The 16,989-nt window shown below is 46.7% G+C and overlaps 1 protein-coding gene across 1 annotated transcript in view; it reads left to right on the forward strand.

The window, feature by feature from the left end:
* TNIK (TRAF2 and NCK interacting kinase) overlaps nt 1-16,989 on the forward strand; it is a 133,456-nt gene that overhangs the window by 112,687 nt on the left and 3,780 nt on the right. Inside the window, exons 21-30 of the mRNA XM_032446726.1 lie at nt 91-188; nt 918-941; nt 4,777-4,961; nt 7,688-7,814; nt 9,946-10,110; nt 13,521-13,635; nt 14,205-14,375; nt 14,666-14,809; nt 15,111-15,245; nt 15,774-15,874. Of these exons, the coding sequence (XP_032302617.1) occupies nt 91-188; nt 918-941; nt 4,777-4,961; nt 7,688-7,814; nt 9,946-10,110; nt 13,521-13,635; nt 14,205-14,375; nt 14,666-14,809; nt 15,111-15,245; nt 15,774-15,874 (1,265 nt within the window). The remainder of the gene's footprint in view (nt 1-90; nt 189-917; nt 942-4,776; nt 4,962-7,687; nt 7,815-9,945; nt 10,111-13,520; nt 13,636-14,204; nt 14,376-14,665; nt 14,810-15,110; nt 15,246-15,773; nt 15,875-16,989) is intronic.

Here is a 16,989-nt window from a genome sequence, read left to right on the forward strand (position 1 = left end):
GCACACAGCTGGGAGCAGCATGGGCTGCAGGCACTTTGCATCCCTGTCAGAGTTTTAGTTTCCTTCTCTCTTTACTTCCCTTTTGCCCAGGAAACGTCAAACCCGAAGGGTCACCCGTGCTCTCCCATGAGCCCCCTAAGATCAAGCAGGAAGACAACCGAGATGTGACGCGACCAAGCCGACCTGCTGTGAGTCTTAACTTATTCCCTGCAGGAATGTTGCCAGTCGGATTGGCCAGGTGTCCGGCCGGTGCAGTAGTGCAGCTGTGGGGACCCCAAAAAAGAGGCTAATACCACTGCTTCTCCAGCTGAGAGACTCGAAAGCGGCGGTATGGCAAGAGCCTGTGGGAGATTGGAATGCTTTAAGAGAGTGCATGAGTTTGATCAGGAACCCAAGTCTAGGGGAAAGCACTTAAGCCTGTGTTTTCAAAGTAAGCAGATGCTTAAGCGCTTTGCTAGATTGGGCCCAGTGTCTGCCTCTGGCACATTGTTGTGTTCCGTACTGCATGGTGCCCTGCAGCGGCCCGGAGGGATGCTCCTGCTTGAGAAGGCTGAGTGAGCAGCCCCGACAGCCTTCACAGCTCAAAAACCAGCTGGGTACTGCTTTCGATACACTCCTGTGTCATTACTGCTAGCAAAGGCCCAGCAAAATCTCATCCGAAGTGTTTCTTTTTAGTTTCATGGTGTTGACATGTATTTTAAAACTTCAGAGTCAGCCTAATAACAAAATGAATTTCTCTGTTCTATGCTTCTCTTTTATAATATGTATTAATGTTTTGTTGATGTTGTTCTTTCTTTACACTCCGCAGCGTTGAGCTAACAATTCTAATTTTATTTCTAACCTGCTTGCCCTTCCTCTGGCTTTTTCCTGTCCCGATCTGTTTCCTCTGATGCTGATTAATCTTCCCTTACTCACAGAGCTATAAGAAAGCTATAGATGAGGTTAGTGATATCTTTTCTCAGCGGGTCATGCCAATGCGAGGTTGCCTAGCTAGCACTTAATATCAAACCGGGTTTTCTTGGTGCTGCCATTCAAAAAGGTGATAATGTCGTGTGTTGGGTCAGGTTGGATTTGTTGGTGGGCACGGTGAGCCTGCCTGTGGGGAGGGGATGGAGCTGTCAGTGTGTCCTGCCTGCCCATGGGCTGTGCGGAACCCACTGGCAGATGGTGTGAGTGGAGGCCAGTTGTGCGTGAACCTTCATGCTCTCAGCAACTCCTGCTGCCATTGTTCTGCATTTTTAAAGAGACCAAGAACAGAGTTTTCTCGTGTCAGTGGAGAGGATATGGACAAACTGAGCCACACATCAGATTCTGCTCCCAGCTACAGCCCGCCAGAGCCCGCTGAGTTCAGTGGGCAGATTGAGCTATATTTGAAATGCAATTTGGGCCTAATTCAAGCGAAGACACTTGGCAAGTAGAGGAAAACTTATATAGAGCAGTGAATCTGGTGAATAATTCACTGTTACAAACCAGACCATCAGCTGCATCAAGGGAGTGGGGGAGCTGTTGTGGTTTGTACTGGCTGAGAGTCTCACCCTGCAGTGTAGGTGGGACACAGACATCACCAGCCCATGTGAAGTGTTTTGGGAGCTTTCTTTATTTTTCCTACATGGAGGTTTTCTTCTGAGTGTTTAGAAATAACAGAAGGTGGAGGGAAGGAAAGAGGGAAGGAAAGACAAGTGTTTGGAGCGTGAGACAGTGATGCCCCATTAAAAGCGCAGGTCATTACTAGAAGCTCCATTGTACAAAGCAAGGGCCAGATCTTGTTCTGTGCTGAGCATCACTGGCAAAGTGGTTTGATTGTGCTCTACCCTGTGTGGATGGCAGGTCAGCTTCCAAACTGGTAGAAAAGTGATACAAAAGGAGGAGGGGAGTGTGCTGGTTAGTTAGCTTGTTCTTCTGGATAAAAAATGAGCAGTGCTTCATGTTTAATGAGGTGCTTTCTTGAGAAAAAAGCACGTCACTCAGCTTGAGGAAGGCAGCATGTATGCTAAATTCAAGTTAAATAAGCCGTATGATTTTGGAAACCAGTCTGACTTGATTCCAGCAAATATTAAATCTAAATACATCTTTGCAATTAAAAGTAATTAAAGGGCGCTGATACTACTGACTTAACATAATATGCCACCTTCAATAATAACATTTCAAACAGCTGTAGAGCTACAAAACACTTTCTTTCTATTTGTCAGATGGTTCTTGGTCCAAGAGCAACTCAGAGAAGCCATTTAATCCTACAAAGTGCTCATTATCTAGAGAACATGATAACATCAAAGAATTAACCATCCCAAGGCAAAGCTTGAACTGGGAACTGTGAGTTATCTGATGGTATTGTCTGGGAGTATAGTTGCTATTAGATCTTCCAAATTAGTTATTAAAAACTAATTAAGCTAATTTTAAAAATATTTGGCTCTTTTCTAATGATGACCAGAGTATGAGCAGTGGAAGGTGCAAAGAAGTGGTTTTCATGATCCATCCATGTGATAGGGCAGGGCTTAGTGCTACTCCCATAATGCAGCAGATCTGATTGAAATTTTAAGAGGCTCTTATGCGCTCTTCTCTTAAAGTTCTTTCCAAAATGGAAAAAGCTTTAATCCAGAGCAAAGGAAAGTGCTCAACAAAGGGCATAGTTTGTGCTCTAAACAGAGAGCATTGTTAAGCTGTTGAAATTTTCACTGAAACAATCATGTCGTAGAAGCTGCTACAGCATTAATTAAAGTAATTAGTTGTCATGACTGCAGATTTGACTGTATTTGAATCCCAAACATGTTGGCATCAAAAATTAACTCTTTAAATACCCTTTAATCATGATGAAGAGCCTTTCCTTAAAGTTACAGAGTCCGTTTGGGTTTGGAGGACTGAATTTCTCAGCAGTTTCTTGTAGGTAAAATGAGGCATTTTAGTAGTATGTTTGCACATAAGATGTCCATTCCTCCTCGCTTTTCTTCTCTTGCCACGTGGAAAACACTTCAGTGCTGGAGAGAGAGGGCAAGCCAAGCTTGGTGCTGCCAGCACAGCCAACACAGCAGCAGAGATGTTCTCACACATGGCCAGAACCCACTCAGGGTTTGCAGGCTCCATGGGTGCACAGAGCAGGGCACAACTGGGAGCAGAATGCAGGGGTGCGGCCCGCTGTCCCACCACCACCAAAAGTGGGCACTTCCCGTGGTGCCCCATCTCCAATGTCAGGGTTTGGCTCTGAGAGCTGCTCTTTGCCCCAGACATAATCCTGCACAGCTTGAGAGCAAATTTAAACATCAATAAAGCATTTTGTTTGCTGTATATGGAATGGGGGATAAATGGTTGCTCCACTTGAAGCTGCGGGTGCTTCACTTTGGGATCTAATTCACATGGCCCAGCAGAGCTTGTTATGTCCTTAATAACAGCCAAGTACAAATTGCTTGCAAAATATGATTAAAAACAAACTGGGTTTCCATCTCAGCCATAGAAGCTTTTCATCGTTCTCTCCACGTGTCGACGGGATAGATTTTAAGAGCTCCCTTTGCAACTGTAATTAATATTGCCGTAGTCGCCCAGCTGGAACGGTAAACCGGAAATGCGTGGCGCGCAGTAACGAGAGAATGTGGCCATAAAACGATTGTGGAATTTAGTATTTTTCAATGAGTTTCTTTCTCCCTAATCCTTTATCTCTGACCGAATGCACTGATGGCTACCTCGGTCACTAATATAGGGAGAAATGGTAAGACTGACAATCGCGATGCTTTGTTCGTCATGTGCATGTTTTGTGCAACAGAGTACTCTAACCCATTCTAATTAGAGCTCTCATGCTTTTTTGCCCTACTGCTTCCCCCTGCATTGCTATAAAAGCATGTAAGATAACAAAAAGTCTATTTTCTACACGGTGCCTGCAATGTTCCTTGTTTTTAAATAGCGGTGTCTATTTGATATGACTGTCGGGTCTGAGGCCTCATCAAAGTCATGGTAAACTGAAAAATTACTGCTAGGTTTTGGGATTGCTCCCATCTTTTTCTTGTTTCAAGGCTTTTTTGTTTTTCCCCTTAGCTTGTAGGCTGTCACATCTCACATAAAGTGCTTAATGGTTCCCGCTGAGGAATTTCTTTATTTTTTATTTCTTTTGAACGATTGCATTTATCCCTTTATTTTTTCGGTTGTGTGGCTGACTCAGAGCAATGACTCAGAAGTCTGGCTGCACAGGGCGCTGCGCTGAGCCGGGCACCTCCCCTGGGTGCTCCGCACCATGACTCGCAGCCGCCTGGCAGCCGAGACTCCTCACTGAAGCAGCTCTTGACTTGGGGATTGCACCACTCCATGGAAGACGCTGTCATTGCTTCCTTCCCAAATGCATTTATTACAGAATAAATACAATTCTGGGCTCTCTTTGAGAAGTTTGAAGGAAGAGAAAACCCTGCAGGGGAAATTCTCCAAGCCAATCTTTGAAATGACGTTTTCCAGTTTACTATGATGGTGACCAAACATCACCTTTTCCAACAAATATAATTTTGTCGTGTATATACATATAAGTGTGTGTATCTATATGCACATACACGTTCCAAACAGAAAAAGAAGAGGTTGGCTATTGATTTTTCAGTGAGCTTTAATCAGTTTTGTTTTGTTTAATAAATGCTACATGCTACAAACATTGTCTTTCGTTCGTCTCATGTTTGTAATGACTCTGTAAAGCTATTTCTCGTTGCTCGTGCTGTTAGCAATGGCTTTTGAAGAGATGTGTGTGACCTCCTTCTCACTTCAGATGTAATAGCCATCGATTCCCTGTTTTGTTGCCCCCATCCCCTTTAGGATCTGACGGCCTTAGCCAAAGAACTGAGGGAGCTGCGCATTGAAGAAACCAATCGCCCTCTGAAGAAGGTGACAGACTACTCTTCCTCCAGTGAGGAGTCAGAGAGCAGCGAAGAAGAGGAGGAAGATGGGGAAAATGAGACACAGGATGGGACCGTGCCTGTCAGTGACATCCCAAGGCTTATGTAAGAGGCTCTTTATTCTGGGGGAAACCATAGCACTACAGCTTGTCTTTCTCTGGATTAACAGTAGCTGTGGCACAGGACATATCCAAAGCACACTGGTGTTCAGTGGCTGGCACTGGGAACAGCATAATGGTTCCAGACAGTAGTTTGCTCAGTTGTGTCTTTTTCCTGATCTGGATTTTCTATCTGCGTATTCAGTGAACTCATATTCCAAGTTAATCCCAGGCCTGTTCCTGCCTGCAGACCTGTTTGACGCTCTGTTCTTCAGCCTGGTGTTGCTTCAGATCAAGCCATAATGAAGCACGGTATTTGGTAGCCTGACCAGTGCCAGCTGCTGGAGCTTGGATTATTAGCATGAAATGTTCTGGGATTTTTGTCATTGATTTCTGTTGTTGGCTCAGTCCCTGTGCATGCTAAAATGTTGAAAGTAAAAAGTCAGCAGACTATTACAGTGCATTTGTGTCCCTGTTAGAGGTCGTCAGACACTTCTGCTTTTAAATATTTCACTAGATGAGCAAGGAGGGAAGCACAGCATCAACATACACAAGACACAACTGCCTTCGTGCAGACTGAGTTCACTGAGGCTCCTCCACCAGTGCGTTGATGCTCCAGCAGGGGTTTGATTTCCTGCAGTCCTGAATTCACAGTTGATTTGGGGGACGGCTTGAGGGGCCTGTTAGCATGCTAATGGATTAATTTCCATCCCTCCTGCTAAATGAGGTGGGTTATTAGTCAATGGGGATGTACCTGACTTCGTCCCTTGACTGGACGATGAGCAGCAGGGAGACACAGAGAGACGTGAGGGATTCACTTCATGTTCCTGGGTTGGAGCTTCCTTACAGGAGAAGCAGAGAAGTCAGACTTGTGGAATTCATCAGAGAAAGGCAGGAGGGAATCAGATGCCATGAATATGCAGCAGTCGGGTGGGCAGTCACACGTTCATGAAGGGAGCCTGGGGCTGCATGCAGAAGAGTTTAATAGGAAGCGGTTAATCTGTGCTGACATCTTTCCACAGAACACCTTGCATTTGAGCCCAAGGGAAGAAAATACCCCATGTATGCTTTGCAGCTGAGTGTATGGGATGACAGACGTGGCAGTGAGATGTGTGCCCCAAGTCCACCCCATCCCAATGCTGTCCACCCTGTCCCATCCATGAGCATGCCCCAGGGGGTGTGCATTGACATGCAAGACCCTTCTGTCTGAACAAGGGCAGGTGTGCTCTTTGGCACATGAGCTAGAGGTTTAGAGTTCTGTATGTAAGGCTGTGCAGGAATCTAGGGTCACAGCTGTGTGTGTGGGGGGGGGGGGGGAAAGAAAGCGGATGCTTGGTTTTGCACTCTTATTTCTCATAGGGAATGTTAACGTGAGTTCAGTCCAGATGTAGTTGGTTGTTTTTCTATACAAGCTTTATTTTTCCTGTGTTTGGTATGTTTCATTAGATGGCTAGGAGAGATGGTCTCATTTCCTGCTCTTTCTGAATGGTGTCCATATAACCCATCTTTAATCCCTTCTCCACTTCCTTGCACGTACTTCTTGAGTGCTTCACTGCTCTTTATTCCAACATTATTCAGTCTCCCCTGATGCAGCTTAAGCCCATTGCTTTTCTCTCTAGCATACAGGAAGGATTTTACTCCTTTCTTCTCTGAAGATAACTTTTCTGTATTGAAGCCTATGGTGATTCCCTCCAGCTCCCTCTTCTCTAGGCCAGCTCTCTCTCAGGTCCAGGAGTTTCCTGTAGGGTGACCCATGAAGTGCATGCAGCTGAAATTTGGGGATCTGGGGCTACAGGAACCTTCCATTCACTCACATCACAGTCTGAAAATTGACACAGCCTCCTTTTCCTCAGTTTTCTTTTTTTATGGAAGGGGAACAATTGTGTTATTTTCCCATTCTTTGGTGGCATTGAAGTGCGAAGGGTAGGAAGGTGGTGCAAACTCAAGTGCTGGAGAAGCATGGTGTGCTGTTGTGTGGTGTCTGATGTTGTGATGTGAGCAAAGATGTGCTAAAGAGCGTGTTCATTCTGATGGCAAACAACTGATGGTCTGTGTCGCTCCAAAATGCAAAGAAACTGGTGTGTCAGCAACACCTTCAGTACCAGCTGTCACAAGGCAATCCAGGCGCTTTGTCATTTGCTTGTGGTTGTATTTGAACTATATATAAGCTGCTTGTCTGTTTGTAATGTAAAATGGTAAGGTATAGTGGGAGCTCACTGCCTGTGACTTTCACTCTGAGCTAATCCTAAAACTTCACATGTTTGAGAGTAAATTTCCAGCACAAAAATAAACTCAGCTGCTCCAGAGCTCCATACCTCAGAGCTGGGTCCCGTGGAGGAGAATGGTGATGTTTCCACACGGAAGAGGTGCATTAAACAGCCCATTCGTCTCTCGAGTGGACTGATATCAAACCCACACTGTGAACTGCTCCTCCAGACAATTTGCCCTAATGTTACTGTCAGAACAGGACTCTGGTGGCTACAACAGAAAGCCGAGGCATGGCAGAGTGGGGTCACTGTGTCCTTACCATGGGCACACCTGACCTGATGCTGTATTCCTGTATCTTTGACAACATAAATGATTTCTCCAGACATAGTGGATGTGTTTTCTAATTTTTCTTCTTGTGCGATAGGAAACCTTACCCTGTCTAGAAATAATATTGAACTGGAGGATTTTTCATCTAATTTAGCTAAGGAGGTGCCTGTCACTAATGCTTTTCTGTTCTGTCCTCAGACCAACAGGAATTCCTGGAAGCAATGAGCCGTACAACCTGGGAATGGTGACAACCCACGGTCTGGAGACTTCCCATGCAGATACGTTTAGCAATATTTCAAGGGAAGGGACTTTAATGGTGAGGGAGGTAAGTTGTAAAACAAAGATTTCCATGGAGCATCTTCAGGAGGTTTTGCCCATGTAAGCACAACGACTCACAGTGCTGTGTGTCCGGAACACAAAATGACTGAGTAAATTGTGCTCGTTAGTGCTCTCCTAATGCAATTTACACTCAGCAAATGTGACAAGTGCAAATGTTTCTCAGAACTACAAACAGCAGTGAATAGTAATGTTGGAGCAGAATGGGGCGAATGCTCAGGTAAACAACACCACTGTAGTCCCAGAATAGCTCCAAGCAACAGAAGTTATCTTGAGTTTAGAGTGCTTTTTTTGGAGTCAGGCCCGAAGCTCCCCCAGGGCTTTGCAACCTTTAGTACCATGCAGCTGTTGGAGGCGTTCAGCAGATGTGGTGTTTTGGAGGCTTTATGTGGGGCTGCAGGCAGCTGGTGCTGCTCACGAGGACTGAGCCAGTTGGTTGGAAGGCTGAGTGCAGCTTCCATCAATCCCAGACACTGCAGACACCGCTGCTGCTGCTGCTTTCCCACTCAGAAATCTTGGCCCATTGCCTTTGCCACATTCTCAGAGACCAAATCTCCATGTTGTCCCAACCTTCCCAGCTCCCAGGAAGCACAGTGCTAACAAAGCAACACAGCTAGGTCATTTCTCCATCATTGGTACTGAAAAAAAGAGGCAGGAGAAGGTATGTCCATTTGGTTGAGGAAGACATCCAGTGTTTCTTCATTTTGTCTTGTTCCAGTGGCTGGTGATGACATTGGAAACAAGAAAGACAGGAAGGTTTCCAAAGAAGTTACAGAGGGTTTGTTGCAGGTTTATTGCTGTTCAGAACTGCACAGCTCACCTGATCCTTCACCATCATTTACCTGTTCTGAGCAGAGACCCCTGAAACTTGGTCAGCCCTGTGCCCATCCTTGTGGCAGCAACACTGAGGAGGCTGAGTAAGAAAATAAGTCAGGCATTTCTGGAATGAGCTTGGATTGCATTGCAGCCACAATGTGCCAAAACAGTGAGGCAGTCGGGTAGAGCAAGACTTACAGGAAGGTTTAAAAGCCACAGGAGAAATAAGCAGGGGGGGAAATCTCTTTGGGAAGAGAGAATGTCATAAGACACCCAGACCATGATGCAGGGTGCTCACTCTGTTCTGATCACAGCTGTCACAGCCAGAGGAAGGGCTCACTGACCTCTGGGGGCTTTGGGCAAAGGCTTGCGTGCCACCCTGCACAGGCAGGATGGCGAGGTGCTTGGAGGATGGGGTAATAGTTGATAGATTAATGTTGTCAGAGCAGACAGATAAGTTGCTGAGCCTGTTTCAGAGGAATTTTTTCACTAATCCCTGTAGGAGGAGAATTCTCTAACAATCTCATTGTACCTGGATTCATCAGAATGGCAAATACCTCAAAACAATGGGCAGGGAAGGGGGAAGTTTCCTAGCACCTGCCTCACATGAGGTTGAGATTGGAAGAAGGAGGAATGTATTGGGGTAGCTGAGTGCTTGCTTGACATGGGCAGCTGTAATTCAGTATTCACCTGGGAGGTTTTCTCTGCAGACAAGTGACTCCTGGTGATGCTGCGGGGAACGTTGTGCACAGAGCAGGGTGTGAATAGCTCTGCCGCTGCAGGCGAGGGTGATGCTGTCACTGTTCACTGCTGTTTTGGGTTACAGAAACATGCAATGGGGACTCTGTTGGCATTTGCGGTCAGGCTACTCGCCGCCGTAGCAGTGAAAAGCCATTAAAGCTCACGCTGATCAAGGGGACAGATTCTGCTGTCACTGTGGCTGGCAGCAGCGTGGGACGAGAGCTGGCCACAGGGCAGCCATGGGCTTGCACCCATGGCGGCAAGAGCAGAATCTGCCTTATGTTCCTCTTCTCAAAAACAACGATGATCAGGCTTCTCCTTTTGCTGTATTGTGGCTAATTACTCTGTATGGACTTTGTCATTAACCCTGTCTTTATTTCTCTTGGTGGGGGGGTTTGCTGCTTGCCGGATTGCATGGGGATGGAGACAGCAGAGGGGACCCTTGTCCTGTTCTCGCTCAGGGAACTGGTGACTGCAGACAACTTGGTTTTGTTGTTTTCTCTTCTTTTTCTCTATTTTTTTTTTCCCCTTCTCTTTCTTCCTCATGCCTTGTGTTTCTGCAGACCTCTGGTGAAAAAAAGCGTTCTGGCCACGCAGCCAGCAATGGCTTTGCAGGCCACATCAATCTCCCTGATCTGGTGCAGCAAAGCCACTCGCCTGCAGGCACGCCGACCGAGGCCCTGGGGCGAGTCTCCACGCATGCGCAAGACATGGACTCGGTGCCTGAAGTAGGTGGTGGGGGCTCTTCTTCTCCTCTGCGCTGCTTTAAACAAGTATTAACATCTCTGTCCCGTAAGGGGCCTTTCTGCTTTCTTCCCTCGCTTTCTTTGCTCTTCTCTCTCTTTGTTTCCAGTCCATGTGGGCGAGCGTAGGGAAATGAAAGGGGAGCTGGTGGGTAATTGGTGTATGGGTTTGTGTCCCGTGGTAGAAGTGCGTTAGGCCTTATCTCAACCCAGCAGCTGAAGTTTTGGTGATGGTGGCTTGAATGCTGCAAACTGATGTGAAAGTCCCCATCTCTAGGTACCTGGAAATGTAAAAAGAATATGAGTCAGTGGTGCCATTAACTGGCCCAGCTTCTACTTGTGCAATCTCTGAGACTTAGCGTGATCCCAAAGGTTAACAAAAAACAAAGCCAATATGGCAAACATTTCCTGTCACAGTATGGTCCCCTGGTAGCTTTTTCAAAGGGACACGACTGAACATAATGATCATTTAATTTATAAAAAGTCCTAAAAAGGACAAGATGTTACACATGAGGCAGGGGAATTGGTGTGTCTTGCTCCCACCAGCAGCTCTGGGAAACAGTCACATATTTCTCTGTTTCCCCATGAAAAATCAACCATTTATTTTTCTTTTTGTTTGGTTGGGCATACATTGGTAGTTCTGTCATCCTCTTTCATAGAGATGATGTACTCATTTTGCAGTTTGCTTTTACTAGCAGTATAAAAATACGAATTGCTTGGAATTGTGCACTGATCAAATGTAAGAACAGACAGTGCACAACTTGACCTCCAGGTTTTATCTATCCCCTTGCTGCCTCCAAAAACAGCAATGAGACAGTTGGTCCTGAAGTGACACCTTCCAGAGTCATCCTGGGACTGCTTAAACATGAGCAGACAGTTTGTGAGGATAGGCTTGAAATATATTCATTTATGGAATACCAAGCAAGAGGATCCTTTCCATTTCTGAAGCTGCATTTTTAGGGCTGACTGAGCAAGGAGTGGGTGTAAGTGGAAAGTTTTGGATTCAGTTCTTCCAGGTGACTCACGCAGGCTGCAGACTGGCAGACGGCGGCATAGGCACCTTACTTGGAGGTTATCCCTTGTCCTGATTGTGTGGGGACCCCTACAGCTGTGTCTTCATGGGAGTTGTTGTGCACAGCTGCTCTCATGCAGGGCTCTGCATCCACACTGCTGATGTTAGCGGTGTTGTGCCATGTCCCAGTGGTGCTGTAGGGTAGTGGAGCTAAAGAATAGGATGGTTCAGTTTCCATAATGTTACCCTTATGGCGTGGGCAAGAGAGATCTGGATGTGTCAGCAGATGGGGTTGGCTTGTTCTCTGTGGGTCCACAAATGAATGTGCTCTCTGCTTGAGCCCAGCTCAGAGCTGAAGCTGAAGCCGAAGTCTTGCTTATGGTGCCCAGCAATATTAACAGCACGGACCATGGGTAGGATGCACTGACAGACATGCTGAGCTGCCCTGAAGGCTCATGGATGGGAACTGTGACAGTGCCACACAGAGCAACCTCAGGCCTGTTGGGATCACTGCAGTGGGCTGCACACAGAGCTGTCAAAGCCTCCAGAGCTGCATGAGTGTGGGGAAGGCACGGAACAGTTGTCAGGCTGCTCTTCCACGCTGCTTCACCCCATGCAAGCAGTGCTGCAGTGTGTCAGGAAGGAGTGGGTCAGAAAGGACCAGCACTATCTCACCCTGCAGCTTGGTGCTGCCTCTGTGAGCCAGAGCAGAGGTTTATAATGAGTTGGTTATAGTTGACTGAAGGAAGATGAGGACTTAGTTTTTAAATAACGGACTAGGAAGTTCTTAAAATGTCACCTCCTTAGGAGAGGAACAGCTGAATCTGAGCAGAGAAGGAGGAGCTGCTTGGGGGATTGGAAGGTGGGAGTTCCTTGTTCACTTTCATACAAGTTCACTTGTATGAAAGCACCTGGCTCTCAGCTGGAAAGCATCCCCATAAATACTGAATATTTTTCCCTCTTTGAGTTATGGGTGCTTTATGGAAGATACCCAACACAGGGAAAAAAATGTGTGTATTTATTGGATATGAAAGAAGCACAGAGTAGCAAATATATCTTGCATGTACATGTAAGTGTTTGGGCCATGCAGCATATGTAAATCTGGTATCTGTTACTGCAGCCTTCTCTGCCTCAGGCTGCAAGCTCCTTACATGGGTCTCCATTACCATTTTCCTTTTTTGAAATCATCCTGTTTCTATGGCAACACAGGGCTGTGCCAGGCCGTGGGAATGAGGATGGGGAGGGAAGAGGCAGAGCTGTGTGCTCACCCCATGCAGTGCTACTGGGGAAGGGCTGGGGGGACTTCTGGGGCTGTTCTTACATGCCCCTCATGAAGCCTCAGGCAGGAGTGGGGCTGTTTCCCTTCCTTCTTGGGGGACCTGGTGTCGTGAGGACTGAGCAAGGTGTGTTTCCAGTGAGGACAACATCGCAGGGAATCAGGACGTGAACAGCCCTGCTGCTGCTGCAGGAAGATTTGATTTTTGCTGCTGTTACGGCTCTTAATGTAGGTCACAAATAAAGAGCACCCTGGATAAATACTGTAATAAGAAGAATGGTGGCACTTTGACTCCCAAGTAAGGCTGTCATTTTGCTTGGGAGAAAGCTTTGCTTTGTTTTCTGCCTTAACAAAGCAATGGTTTTAAAAAGAAAGCAACGTGGTGCTGCCATTTGTTCCTATTCAGATCCCCTTGGTAAAGTGTTGGCTCTGGCCTTCCCTACAATATGTTCAGGTTCAGTTTTCCTGACTTAGAAATGGCTTTTTCTGCAGCCTCACCTGAAACGCTGTAGACAATCTAAAATACTTCCTTGGAATTGCAAGTAACCCATCCCTGCCATACAAGTGACATGTGGTGGAGACCAGAGCTGGGGAGGATGGAGCAGTGTGGGATGTGCTGTGTTCTCACCTCTTCATTCCCTGTCCTATGCTGAGCACTGCCGTGGGGTTTTCCCCAGGGCTCATGTGGGGCAGTTGCATTAACAGGAGAAACAACCCCTTACCACTGATGTCCCATCCTGGGCTTTAAGACAGGTGTGCTGTGCTCAGAGAAGTTGTTTAGCCCTGCGTTCACTTTTGCCTCTGACACTGCGGCTTCTCCGCTAACCAGTCTGGCTGTGCTGTGCTTCTACCTGCGAGCCAAGCCCGTGGCACTGGGCACTGCAACCCTGTGCCTGCACTTCTTGTTCTCTGCTGCTCCAGAGGCATCCACAAATCCAATGGAATGTCATCCATGATGACTTCTGGGGGAGGAGGAGTAAATGTTCACAGAGGGCTCACAAAGGGCGCTGCAGGGACAGGTGCTGTGTTCCCATTGCAAAGCCACACACACCAAGTGTTAGTGTTATTTCTGTGCTCTGAGCTCTCTCTGTGCTTTTTATTTTGCAGTATGGAATGGGAAGTAGCACCAAAGCTTCTTTCACCCCCTTTGTGGACACCAGAGTGTATCAGACCTCGCCTACCGATGAAGATGAAGATGAGGACGAAGAGTCATCTGCTACTGGTAGGAGACAATGTGACCTTTTGTGAAGCCTGAATAACCCCCTTGAACCTCTCAGATTTCATTTACTCTTGTGTTTATACCCTTGTACATTCCAATTTCCATCCAATTCCTTCTCCCCATCACCAGTGAAATAACCCCAGAAAGAGAGAATTCGGAATAGCAGAAGTCCACCCATCCCTCTCTGCCTGGGCACCTGGGAGAGTTGTTCCTGGCAGAGCCAGGAGGTGGCATTCACTCCAAAAAGCTTGCAGTTCCTTAGAACTCATTGAAAACAGATGCATGTGGACAGGGTTAGGGCTGGTCATCCCTGTGGGCAGTGCTGGAGGATGCTGCCTGTTACCGCTTTAGTGTTGCTTCCAACCTATGAGAAAATACTGCTGTTATCTCTCCAAACTTTCAGATTATAACAGAGTGATGACATCCCTGTCAAAAAAAAAAAAAAAAAAAAAAAAAAAAGAAACAATAATAGATAATAGTATATATTTGTATATAATATAACATATAATAATAATCAAGAATTTGCTTCCATTAACCAATCAAACCTCACTGTCCTGTTGTTTCCTTGTTAGCACTGTTCACCAGTGAGCTGCTCAGACAGGAGCAGGCCAAGCTGAATGAAGCCAGGAAGATCTCTGTGGTGAACGTGAACCCCACCAACATCCGTCCCCACAGTGACACCCCGGAGATAAGGAAGTATAAGAAGCGCTTCAACTCAGAGATACTGTGTGCTGCTTTGTGGGGTGAGCTCCTGGTTACATCGTCCCCTCAGATGAGCTTAATGGCAATGCAGCATCAATACTTCATGGCAGAACCTGGTTCATGCCTCTGGTTGTCCCGCTGTGGTTGTCTCTATCTTGTGCAAGGCTTATGTCCCTGGGACCCTTCAGTATAAGAACGATGCTTCTTGTCTATGAGAATGCTGCCCTTAGTTACAATTGTCACTTAGAGATAGCAGAGAATGAACTTGGGCTGTAATCCTCTGGTGGGCAGCAGCCGTGGCTCCTTGTGCCCATTGGTCTCTCTGTTTCAGGTGTAAATCTGCTGGTGGGCACAGAAAATGGCCTGATGCTGCTGGACCGAAGCGGGCAAGGGAAGGTCTACAACCTAATCAACAGACGGCGGTTCCAGCAGATGGACGTACTCGAGGGCTTGAATGTCCTTGTGACAATATCAGGTACAACTCTCACCCCATCACTGACCTGGTTCCAAATGCAGGAAATGAGAATGTGGAAATTAATGTGGGAATCCTGCAGAGGATGGTCGGTCATCGAATCTGGGAAGCTTTTCAATTTCATTGTGGAAAGAGCTTTACTTTTATCTTCCTTGAGGGAAAATAAACATTGGAATCTCAGGGTTTCCCATGCAAACCCAGCGTGGCTGTGCACAGAGGACTGGAGCCCAGGGCTGTTCCTGGGGCTGCGTGCTGCTTTGTTACCTCTTTCTGCCTCTTACGGCTGAGTTTCCTTTGCCAACAGGAAAGAAGAATAAGCTGCGAGTGTACTATCTCTCCTGGCTGAGAAACAGGATTTTACACAATGACCCTGAAGTAGAGAAGAAGCAGGGCTGGATCACAGTTGGGGACCTGGAAGGCTGCATCCACTACAAAGTCGGTGAGTGGCTGGGGTTCCCATGCTGTGGGAGGCTGTGGTGCAAAAACACATGGAGGCATTTGTAGTTCCCAGTTCAGCCATGAAATGAGCAGCTGGGAGGTTCAGCAATGAGAAGGGGCTGTGTGCCTACAGCTCTGAGCCTGGGGAGGGTGATGCTCACTGGACTGCCCAGGGCTGCTCATCTGCTCCTCAGTATTGGGAGTGCCTCAGTCACAGCCTGTGTGATAAAATGCCTTGGTAAACATCTTCCAGTTTATCACATTGATCGTGTGCTGCAAAAATTACAAGCAAAAGATACTTGGAGTCTTTGGGGATTTTTATTCTGTAGCCCTAGATCTGATCTGATGATTTCTATTGAAAGTATGGGTAAACTGCAGCCAGAAATAATTTTACTATTGGTCTGTATGTATTAGGTGGACACTACTGCATGAGAACCAACAGAGAGCCTTAGCAGCTGCTTCTGGAGATAAACTGTGCTGTCTTGAAGCAAAAAAAGAATGTTTTAAACATCTTTTATTCTAATTTTAGTGAAATACGAAAGAATCAAGTTCCTGGTGATTGCCTTAAAGAATGCTGTAGAGATCTATGCTTGGGCTCCTAAACCATATCACAAGTTTATGGCATTTAAGGTATGTGTGCCTTGTTCCCACAATACTCTGTGATTGTAAATACATGAGGTTTCTATACTGTGTGGTGTAGGAAGATGTTTTGCCTACACAGTCCGGCTCCTCTTGAGGACCAATGAAGATAAGCACCCACAGGATTTCCTTTCAGTCTTGCTGTGCGGTGCCAGGGCCTTCAGACCCCAAGGACACAAACAAAACCTCTCCTCAAAAGCCTTATCATCGCTGTACTTCCCCTGGCAGAAATGTTGTGAAGCCTGTAGCCGTAGAGATGTGATATGTGCCGCTTATGGCTACCAATGAAGCATTAATACTGCTTATCCTGGGAGGCTTCATTGCAGACGTTGTAGAAAGCTCACCAAATGTCTTTTAATAAAGCAGAGTTGAGGTTTTAGGGGATTTTTTTTAACCTTGTTTGCTTGCTTCAACCACAGAGAGTGAAATCAGGCTGGCTTTATTTTCCATAGTTATTTTGCAAGGTCCCCTCCCCTTCTGCAGTGTGAATTCTGTATCAAGAAAGTGCAGGAGAGTGACCTGCTGTTTTTCTCTCCCTTTTCATCTACTTCAGCGCTAGTACTGAGACCTTTCTCCTATATAACCTGCCAGAAGCTGTGCTGTACTTAGTACCTTAAAGCACTTCTCGTTCTAAGCTCTGTGCAGCAGCAAGTCACAAGGGGCAGTGCCTTCTGGAGACTTTCATGCTGAGTAATCTCATTTTGAATCCTTCCAGAACAAATGGGCTTATTTGGTATTAGGTCACATTTGCTTTCTCTGAACAAAAGCCAGAATTAATGGGCCGGGTGACATGAAGAGCTCGGCAGCATTAGTGGAGTCCTGGATCTGTGGGCTTGGTGGGGATGCTGCCCAGCACTCACAGTGCTGCTCTTCCCACCTGGGTGCTGAGAATCCTCACCTTGCCTTGATAGGCACAGATCTATTCAGGCAACTGGAAATACAGCTCACTGATCTCCTTGTTTGGGAGTCAGAGAGGTGCTTGCACAGGGAGCAAGGGCTGCCCTTGGGGGGGAAGATCTGTGCCTGGCAGGGTGAGCACCTGTGTGCTGGGAAGGCTGGAGTGAGTGGGTGATTCCCTCTGAGGTGTATGACTGAGGAACAGCATC

Source organism: Coturnix japonica, chromosome 9, assembly GCF_001577835.2.
Source record: "Coturnix japonica isolate 7356 chromosome 9, Coturnix japonica 2.1, whole genome shotgun sequence".
Taxonomy (NCBI): Eukaryota; Metazoa; Chordata; class Aves; order Galliformes; family Phasianidae; genus Coturnix; species Coturnix japonica.